At 47.0% G+C, this 11,083-nt stretch overlaps 1 protein-coding gene and 1 long non-coding RNA gene across 2 annotated transcripts; both read right to left on the minus strand.

Moving 5' to 3' along the window:
• Positions 1–504: 504 nt before the first annotated feature.
• On the minus strand, positions 505–6,274 carry LOC117593333. Its single transcript, XR_004574777.1, has 2 exons — positions 5,617–6,274; positions 505–5,339 (listed from the first exon to the last, which is right to left on the minus strand). It is a non-coding gene; the product is annotated as an uncharacterized LOC117593333 (long non-coding RNA).
• atxn1l (ataxin 1-like) lies at positions 6,275–10,783 on the minus strand (the record flags this gene model as incomplete). Its single annotated transcript, XM_013138597.4, has 3 exons — positions 10,644–10,783; positions 8,096–9,249; positions 6,275–7,393 (listed from the first exon to the last, which is right to left on the minus strand). Coding segments are annotated over exons 2-3 (2,139 nt in total), but the record flags the coding sequence as incomplete, so codon positions are not given.
• Between the last annotated feature and the right edge of the window lie 300 nt (positions 10,784–11,083).

Genomic DNA, 11,083 nt, shown 5'->3' on the forward strand with positions numbered 1-11,083 from the left:
CTAGTTGTGGTTCTTGACCCAGAAAGTACTGTAGCTCCAGTACTGACATCCCATCACTCAGGTGTGTTGACCATTCAAACTACTGTAGCTCCAGCACTGACATCCCATCACTCAGGTGTGTTGACCATTCAAACTACTGTAGCTCCAGTACTGACATCCCATCACTCAGGTGTGTTGACCATTCAAACTACTGTAGCTCCAGTACTGACATCCCATCACTCAGGTGTGTTGACCATTCAAACTACTGTAGCTCCAGTACTGACATCCCATCACTCAGGTGTGTTGACCATTCAAACTACTGTAGCTCCAGCACTGACATCCCATCACTCAGGTGTGTTGACCATTCAAAATACTGTAGCTCCAGTACTGACATCCCATCACTCAGGTGTGTTGACCATTCAAACTACTGTAGCTCCAGCACTGACATCCCATCACTCAGGTGTGAACATGCAGGCATGTTGACTACTCAGAGAGACCAAATGAACACACGTAAATATAGGGGAATAGTATTTATATATATTATATTGTGTTTACTTAACAAACATGATAAATGCAATATCTCCAAGAAGTTAGCTGTAACAATAAAAATACAATATCTTTGTGTCCTTAAGTACATAGAATTAAAACTGCAAAACAAAAACATAACAGCCCTAAGTAGTTCACACGGAGGTACAAATATACAGTACAAATCTATTTTATTCAAAAAGGGTACAAATGAAACGCAACAAAATATAGTTCTTAATGCTTTGTAAAGTTCAGGTAGGTGTAGGGTACTGATTTCTAAGGGAGCACTTTGGGTAGACAACGCTAAGGCTTCTGATAAGAATCAATACATATTGATACAGCCATACAATATTAAAACTCACTATACAAAGTTTATACAACCTGGATTATATTTGAGGATTTAATATGACATATACATCATTGCATATATTTTGCAGATTTAATGCATTAAAAAAAGATGCTGTTTCTTTTCAAACGGGTCACAGGTCACATAAAAAGCAGTCACTTTAGTGCCAAAAGTACAAATGTCAAATCTGAAAATACACAAGGACTTGTTTAAATTGTATAACCTTTCTTATCATCCTGATTTAATTCTGCATCTCAAGTGCCTGGCGAAAACCCCATCCCATCCAGTCCATTTACCTCAGTCACACAAGATCAGACGAGACTGACGGCTACTTTCTATAAGGGTCATAAAGCCTTTTTCCATAATCACAAAACAAGGCAACAGAATATGAAACTACTACCAATAAAGGAAAGTTGTTCCTGGTTTTGGAAGCCTTGGGCTAAGTGTAATATAACCTTGGTTCCCTGAGGGAGGGAATGTGATGCCACCCATGGGCATGTCTCCTTGTGTGGCAGCAAACTAACTGACCCAAAATGAACCTCTCATTCTCTCCACACCCAAAATAACCAGCACCTCGGTCAGGCAGATCATACCACGGACCAAAACTCAAAAGATATCAAGCACAACCTCTCAACTCCAGGGACCTATTCTCAACATCCACTCACAATAAAAACTAAGACGGTGGTGTGTGGAAAATCAACTACAAAGACACCTCTGTCATCTACTCACATCCAGAGATACAGTGCATCTTCTCCAAATGCCTTTCTGCTCATGAATCAAACAGCAGCGTGCCAAGGGGGTTAATGTAACTGGAGTTAAATGTTCCACCTTTGTAGCTACAGGAAAAAAAGGAACCTGGGTGACTTCTAAACATCTTACCATTTACACATTGTACGAAGCAGATCTTAAGGCATTATTGACAAGTTTGATACAAAACTATCTATTGATACAAACATGCACACAACTGTCGAGTGATTGTTTAACTGGCGGTTTGAGTGTGCTAAGAACACAAACCTCTTTAATTAACCAACAGTTCATTTTATAACACTATAAAGGATGGCAAACGAGTGCAAATTTCTGTCTTGAATAAAATCGTAGTAAAAGACTAGCCTAATGAGAAGAGAGTTTAATAACATACAGGACTGTTCCCTCTTCCAGTGGTTAGTTAGGTGTAGCCTACTGCTGCAGAACGTCCACACCCACAGCACAAGCTAAACGGACCGGGGCCGCTGAGCGTCTGCTTCGATCATTCGCAGATGAATGTCATATGGCCACTGAAATATACTGTTCTCAGTAGAGAAGGAAAAAGACATAGGAAGAACTGCTTGCACCTTAAAAAACACTTTGTTAACCCAAAATGAAGAGTCAGACAGACATTGGGTGGTATGGCCAGGGCAGGAGGGGGTAAGACATGCCATTTGTGCATGTGGGCTGTGAATTGCAAGGGAACGTAGAGTTGAGGTTATGGGCTGAATAACATCACACTAATAAACTCAGAAGGCTAGTGTCTAACTAAGGGGCCTGAATGAACAAGCAAACACACTATATTCACCCATGGCGCAGATAGACAATAGTACTTAACAGATCAGTGTACAATGACTGTGTCAGCCAGTTTTGTATATACATTACCACCCTGCCCTACACTTGGACACTGAAGACATTAGAGTTTACCTCATGAGCAAAACATGCTAGAATACATGTTCGGGTGTTCTGTGTAACAGTACTGCTTATTGCATTAAAAAGAAAACATGCTCAAAGTAACTATTGTAAAGAGAAAAGTATTCTGAAGAAAACCACCCATGTCTATTACTCCCCATTTCTGAGTGACAACAGACCACTAGTGTAATTCACAACATGAGGGGATCAACCGGAACGCAACTCCCGCCACTGGTTTAACAGACCTACCCTTTTCTTCAGGACCAGTCGCCCATGGCCCCGTTGTCTATCCAAAGACAGCGTCCAAGGCCGTATCCCCAGTGACCCTTTAAGTCCTTGGGGGCTCTGCTCAAGTGAAATGTCCTGGAGGCAGTGAGTGTGGGGGTGTTGGAAGGGGCATTTGAACTAGATCTGACACAGCTGTCTAGAAACACCGTGGATGCAGGGGACTTGAGTCCACCGGAAGGCAGTGGGTGTCAACAGCACACTCTCACACCAGACTTCCCCTCAGAGCCCCACGCCAGGATACAGGGGCAGGCCACGTCTGAGATTCTCTGACACACCAGCTAACACCATTTTCCGCCTCCTCACTTGCTATCAGTGAGCCTGGATATTAATGTTTGGGTCTGCACATTTTATAACATAGGTAATAATAAAACAAATACACACCATTCTGACAAGGACTACTGGTTCTGAAGTGATTAGAGACGTTATTAGAAGGTGAAGTTAAAATGTCTTTGTGACTAGAATATTACAAATAAACACAAATCTAGAACTTTGTAATTTGTACTACCTGAAGGGAATGTCTGGCTACTGTATGGAATGCCATATTAAAGTAAATGTCTGAGTCATTTTTACATCTGCTCTAATTGCACTTCGTCATATTTTCATCTGTGTGAAGTTTCTCAGTAACTGAAGTCTGTATCCATAAAAAGAAACAGCAGCATTAGTCTTGGCTAATTTGTAAACAGTGTCAACCATGCAATTTAGTTAATCTTGCCAAAAATATCTTAAGAATACTTCAGAAATGCAATAACTACAAAACATTTCCCTTAAAAAAAAAAACAACTAAAAAAACGATTTGTGATTTCGATTACAAAGTCAGTGTGAATCAACTTTTGACAATTTCTATGTGCAATACAATACAATCTTATGATCCATTGAAATAATTTTGCCATGGACAAGTAAAATAATTCTACACTGTTCACCAGTACAATAACAGAAAGGACAGAATAGTGGACAGTCACCACTGATTTGGGAGTCAAGCCTCTTGAAGAAAAGCATATAGGGTAAACCATATTAAACCAGAGAATACTATCAGTGAGGATCAGAGCACAAACCTCCAGTCTATAATAACAGAGGCCATACTTTGCGGAACAAATGCATGTTTTCCATTTCTTTCTTTTTCTAAATAGGTAAAAAAAAATAAAAGAAATAAAAAAAATAATCAAGATCATGCTTTGATTGTGGATCTGTAATAACTGTACAGGAACAACAAAAACATTTCATACCCAAATTGTGCATCACCTTTGAAAAGCAGGAACGTTTAAGGTCAAGGTTAAAGATACACAAGCAGTATATTCATATAAAAACAACAACCCAAAAAACTTCCTAAGTGTGAGGTTAATGTAGCCCAACCTTGTGCTCCTGACAGAAATATTGCTTTGATTTTGGTAACTGAGCAAAGATTAACTGGACTCAACCATTTTACACCTCTCTGACACCTCTGTGAAAACTGACGTGGCCCTCTAATGCTTATAACCAAGGACTAAAAGGGCTTGTTTACATTACGAGTGAGAATAAAACGCTAGATGGATTTATTTTAGTTTGCATAATCATTTCCAGTGTTTGAATTTACACCGAAAAATGAGAGGCGTACCACGCCGGATTATGGCCGTCAAACGAGGGAAAGATTTTGCGATACCTGTGCGCACTGCACAGAAACTTGATACAGTTCTTACAGACGTTTTTACACTCGCAAAACTCTGAAGGGGGGCTCTATTGAAAATGCGGCGCACGCTACCTCAGAAGGTAATGATATCTCCAAGTTAACAACAAAATCTAGCGTCTTCTTCGATATGTCTCAGAAAATGTAGCATAATGTGAACAAGCACTTTGCCATGTCCCACCCAAACCAGGCTGGAGAGACAGACCAACCACATCTTACCGCACCCAACTATTTTCACTGCAAAACAAGACAAGTGGACAGTTTGGGTCAGGACGATAGTGGGAAAGGAAATAAAAATAGGCAGAGCCAATTACGCCCCTTCCAACACACAGGGTTTCCCTGCCACAGCCCCAGGGGCTGCTTCACTGAGCCGGTGAGGTCCGACATAGCTCTTTGGGGTATCCACTCCGGCCAGCACTGTCCCTTCAGGGCAGCCATCTGAGCCGCCAATTGCCTGCAGCCTCTACTGGCCCATGTGGGCTCTGGGCTTGGTTCCCACAGGTGACTGTGGTGTAGACCAGCCAGTGCCTCAGAGACAGAACTAACGCAACGACAGGACACTGTGGCACGCGGGCCCAGGAACGCTGAGGTACAGCAAGCAGGCAGTAAAGGCTGTGTTGGTCAGGAAACACTGATCTGCACTGTATGTGGTGGACAATCATTACCATCCTGGAATGCATGATATTTCTTTCTATATATATATATATATTTTTTTTTTACCAAAAAATGGGAAACTGTGGCCCAAAGACAGGTTGAGGTGTAAACAAAAGAACGAGCACTGCGGTTGGTGCATTGCAATGGAGTAAGCCATTTCCTGTGTTCTGATTGGTTGATTGAAGGAGCTGATAGAAAGACCTCCAAGGCTCCGTCTCAGAAGACTAAACCCTGAGAGCAGAGGAGGCAGGAGGACAGTATGTCTGAGCACCCGCCACAGAAGCACACCAAGAGATATGGACAGGTGGGGTCTGAATCAACATGCATACATCATTAGAGGCCTGGGGAAAACATGTGCCAGCAATTCAGCACCGCTAGAGTGTGCTTTCAGTCTATTCTTTTTGGGAGAAAGCTTTTAAAGGTAACAAAACCAAAACAGAAAGGTGTGGGGGGGAGGGGGGGGGGGGTGTACAGAGACACAGAGTGCATACAAGAATAAACCACTCACTGCCTCAGACCCCGCCCGGTGTCCGTCTCGCCACACCTTGGCTACAGATTCTCCTTAGCCTCAGGTTTCCAGAAGAGATGGTTGGTTCAGAGAGAAGAGAGACAGGCCAGTGAATGTGAAGGTTACCGTCTGATAAGGACTGTTAGGGCGGTTAACGAGGAAGGTCTGCAAGGGCTTTGGTAGGTGATTCACCAGCTACATGCACTCCCTGCTGCACCCTCTCATCTGTCAGTCTGGAAAAGCAGACACCCGACCACCTGACCAGAACCCGGAGCTGTCCAGACTGACTGATCCACTGGCAGGCCAGAGAGAGCGGTCCTGACCAGCCACCAGACAAGGCAGTTCTGCTGTAATCTTAGGTGTGCAAAATCTCAACATTCTGAGGCTACATTCCAACTCTTTTCCAATCTCTCTCCCTCGCTTTTGCTCATCTGCCAGTCTCTTCTGTGATGTGGTGCTACTTCCCAGCATTAGAGCGCCCCTCAATGGACAGTTTGACCTCCTGTGGGATGAAGGCAGGTCGGGAGGAGCCGGAAGTGCCCACTTGAGGATGGGCCCCTTCCTCCCCCTTAAGGTACCTCTGAAGGCCCGGGGCGGACCAGCGCCTCTGAGATGCGCTCGACACTGTCGATACCCCGCCCAACCCCCCTGGTCCCGCCCCCGGTCCCGCCCCCGGTCCCGCCCCCGCACGAGCAGGACCTTCCGTGTGCAAATAGTAACTGCTCTGGCTCCTCGCGTGCTCCGCTGAAGTCCTATTTGGTCTGGGGGGCGTCTCACTGCGCCCAGCGCCGCCTACCTGCACGGCCTCGTCCCTCTCGCCCTTCTCCCGGTCCCGGTGGAGGCGCTCCGTCCGGTAATGCGGCTGTGTCCTGGGCTGCTGGGGCGCGGGGGGGCCCATGGCCTGGCTGACAACCCCCGGCGCGGAGTTGGCTTTGGTGTATGTGCTGGCTTGGGACGGCGGGGGCTGCTGCTGGGCCGGCGGCTGCAGTGCGACCGACACACACACGTCTCCCACCTGCAGGTGGTGGCAGGCCAGGCCATACAGCTGCGACGTGCGCTCTGGGCTGCAGGACGACCAGCCCTGGCCGAACACAAAGAAAGGGTGCTCCAGGGGCACGTCGATGGTCACCTTGCTCTGCTGCTCGCCCACCGTGAAGTGCAGCGCCACCAGGCCGGGCCGCTGCTGAATGGCCCTGATGTCCACCACCATGCTGGAGTCGATCTTCAGTCCGCCGCTCACCTCAGCGCTCCGCACAAAGTCCTGAGTCTGCAGGTCCTCCACACGCTTCAGCTCCCCTGTGGCCAGCTGGATGATGGCGCCCTTCATGAAGTGGGAGGGGTTGGAGGGCGCCGGGTGCTGCACGGGGGCCAGCTCCGCCACGGCCCTGTCCGGGAGGCACGCTCTGGCCGGATGTTCCGGGGGTTTGGAGTGGGGCGTTGGGGAGGTCATGGTGACCGGGGGCGGCGTGTCGTTGGGCTGGCCGGGGTAGTGGTGAGGGGGCAGCTGATGGTGGGGGTAGTCCAAAGGGACCAGGACTGGCTGTCCGTTGGCCAAGAAGACGGCGTGGCCCGGCTGGCCTGCCTGCTGCTGATGGGGAGGAGCTCTGGGGTCTCCGTACACCGCAGGGTGGACTGCATACGACGTCCTACCCCCCGCCTCCCCATGAGCCTCTCTGCCTCTCTGGGAGCCCTGGGATAGGTTCAGGGGACCAAAGGATACCTCTTTACGGCCGCCGCCTTGGATGGGAGAGGCTAGGCGACCAACCACCTGCTGAACCTTGAGGACGACAAAGAGGAGTCACGTGAAGACGTTTCAATCGATGAGACGAAGACTAAAGTAGTTAATGCACTCCTGACAGAAAGGAAAGGCCTTCAAATAGAACATGCTTATTTACATCCCATTATAAATTACTATTTAAGTCAGTTGAAAGCTCATTTTATTAACATGACAAGGGGCACTTCAGAAAGAGTCATTTTTGTGAACACATTAGAAAGTGTGTTCTTCAGCACGTGTCTTTTTACAATACGACAAACATATGCCTGACTGACTTGAGAACACCGTGCAACCCCGCACAGCCATCAACGACTCCATAACGTAAATTACGTTTTGGGTGTCAGTGGAGCGTGGTGTGGAGCGTGGTGTGGCTCATACCCCCATCAAAGCACGTGTTGGAATTCTCCATCTCACCTTCATAACACCTAGAATCCTCTCCATTTAAAGCACCCAGTCACTCAGAACACAAAAACTGAAATTAACTGAAGTGGCCCACTTACGGGGAAAGACGGGAGCACCTGTTTTGTCGTGCCCGGTACGCACAGTAACAGTCAGCTAACAGCGATGCACAGCAAAGCCCGGATGTTGTTCAACCACTGTTCGGGCTGAGGCAGCTATCAATGACCACATCTGCCACTATCAGCCCGAACACAGCAGAACAGCGGCGGCGGAGGTGAACGAACTCAGACAAAACCTCAGCCTCACCTCTAGGTCCGTGTCTGGGGTGCTGCGCTGCCCCGGCGAAGCCCTCTCGTCCAGCCGGCGGCTCTTCAGGCTCCTGTCCTGAGCCTGCTCCTGCATCACAGAGGCCGATGCGGTCTGCAGGGGCCGTGCGTTCCTGTTCATGTAGACCGACTCCTGGAGCATCTCCCTGGAGTGCTCCCTCTCCCCACCGTTCACCTCCCTGTCCGTCTCCTGCTGCCCGGTGTAGGGGTCCCTGGGGGGAGGCACGGCCCTGGTGCCCTGAGGGTGGTAGAACACTGGAACACCCCGGGGACTGAGCTCCGTGGTGGGCAGCACACTCAGGTGCTGCTGGTGCTGGGCCACTGGTTCTGAGGTCAGCATCATCGGGACCCCTCCGGACGATCCCACTTTGGCAAAGGCATGGGCAGATACCTGGGCCTGGGGAGGAGGGGAGACCACCCCCTCCTGGATGACTGACTGGTAGGGGACCAGGTGGGGTTGGGAGAGGGTACCTGAGGGGGAAATCATGGTGCTGGGGACGAAGCCAGGGGAGACTGCATAAGGGACCGCACCGTACGGGGAGGTGACAAACTGGAAAGAGGAGTGGGGGATCTGAGCGTAGCCAAGGGGGGGATAGGGGAGACCTGGATGCTGTAGCAGGGACGAGGGGACCGTGTAAGCAGAAGAGATGTGGCTTAACACTGGATGCAGACTGGCCTGGGAGTAAGAGACAGACGGGAGGGCCACCTTATAGAGCATGCTGTACTGGTCAACAGGCAGCCCTTGGATCCCCTCAGCACTCTCAACTCCATAGTGGAGGCCGGGCTGAGCACGTAGCCACTCCACTGCTGGGCCTCCACCCTGACTGTCACCACTGACCCCTGAGCTTTGAACGGAGGCCACCTCTTCCCCGCCTCCTCCTCCGCCACCGCCACATCCCCCCATTCCGCCTCCTGCCCCACTACTACTACTGGTGCTGCTGTTGAGATCCCTCTTCTTGGGAGGCAGGCACTCCTGGTTGCGCTCGTGAGCCGGCTTCATGGCAGTGCCGCGTGGTGTTATCTGGAAGCAAGAGGTTTACTGTGCAGCACTGGGATAGGAGCCTGCCGGCCAGGCAGTCAGCACCACAGGAACCAGCTCTGAGAACCTCCAGCTGACCTTGTCGACCACCTCACCTGAAAACACAGAGAAAGACTAATAGGTCATCATCTCATAGCCTTATAAACCAATGTCATATGCCAGGCTCAGAGTGCCAAGATCTTGGAAAAATAAGTATGAAAGGAAACTTGTGACCTTGGCACAAGATCCAGCAAATTATTAACAAAGAACACAAAACACACAAAATGTCAGGTAATATCTGGATATTTATTAATATTTCTGCATATTTGCTTTATCCTATGTTATGATTGTCAGATGTTGAAAGTCACTCAGGATAAGAGTGTCTGCTAAATGACTTAAATGTAAAATGTTATGACAAGATTTAAGAAAGATTTGGCACATTTACAGCTATTTTACTGTCTTTTGGATATTGCTTTCTCACCATGACAACATGCCTTGGTACAGGCTAATGGAAAAAGAAAGTAATGTAGAGAAATACCTACACCTCAGTTGCAGCAACTGTAGCTAAATGCTTTAGGTTGATTCAGAACTCACTACAATTTTTTCATCCGCTAATTATATTGTCTTGTCCCATGACAATGCTGTGTATTTGCTCCACACTCAATTGGATTACTACCAGGAAGCTGGGGGAGGGAAATGTAAGGATGTGCAGCCAGATTTTAGACCGTTCAAGACCCACCCAGACTTGCATAACCACCTACACAACAAACCCTTCTCTCGAACACACCCACAGCTATCCTCTTCTTAATAATTCATTGTAAGGTATACGTGACCCAGATTAATATCAAATGCTTCACTGTCCACGTGCAAAAGAGCGCAGTAATGCAGTGTGGTTGTAGGCTACTTGATATTTACATAAAATGTGTGTTGTCCTCAGACTCTATCAAGGCTCAAGGGACTTGACCATGATGATATTAGCAGTATTCGCTAGCTACAACAGGCCAAGTTGGTAAAGCACTTTGTTTACATAGTTAAATAAACTAATAAGAACAATTCTCTCTATTGACTGTACACTTTGAAAAATCATGTTTTCGCCGTAAAATAAACTAAATACAGAAAAATGGGAACATCTGATATAAAACGTAATAATCTCAAATGATATAACTCTCGCTAGTTGCTAAAACTGACATTTATGATTAGAGGGGATGGAAGTAGCAATCGGAGTGTTTCTTCTAACGTTATTTCAAACAAGCTTGAGAATACTAATACAAAACACGATCAAATCATCGGATAACAATACAGCTACTTGCAAAGTTAGTTAACTTGGTGGGGATGAAACTGAAATGAGTAGGCTATTATGGCAGCGTCATAATTTATGGCTGGACATCAGCGAACAGTAATGGCTAGCTAGCTATCTGGATAGCAATTCCTCGCCTACGATATTCGCGATATAAATACTAACATAAATAATCTCCAAACGACAATACTTCCTCTGTTCTAGTGCACTTACCTCCAAATATCATTGTGGATATGCCTCGAGTGCCTTAAGCTTTAAGAACACTTAATATTAGAATAATATTTTGTAGAAATCAGGGCTGATGAGTCGAGCCCATTTCTGAGGCCAGTAGACGAAAACCTAGTGGCGCTCCTAGATGACGTCACACATAGTAAATTCAATTTCCTGGATCAAATCCAGCATTTTGGAATAAGTTCCAATTGTGAATTTCCTTTTAAATGTGAACTTTTAAAAATAGAAATTAATACAACATACGCAAATCTAATTTCTGTTAGAAAGTCTGGAATTTTCACCAAATGTTTACTTAAAGGGTTGCTGGAATTCCCCATTTCCCTTTCGAACAAACACTGCCTGGTTTCTCTCTAAATGACAATCTTTCGGAAATAACTATTTTAACTCTGCGACATTATTTAGGTGGTGCCTGAATTATGACA

This window comes from Esox lucius, chromosome 2 (assembly GCF_011004845.1).
Source record: "Esox lucius isolate fEsoLuc1 chromosome 2, fEsoLuc1.pri, whole genome shotgun sequence".
NCBI lineage: Eukaryota > Metazoa > Chordata > Actinopteri > Esociformes > Esocidae > Esox > Esox lucius.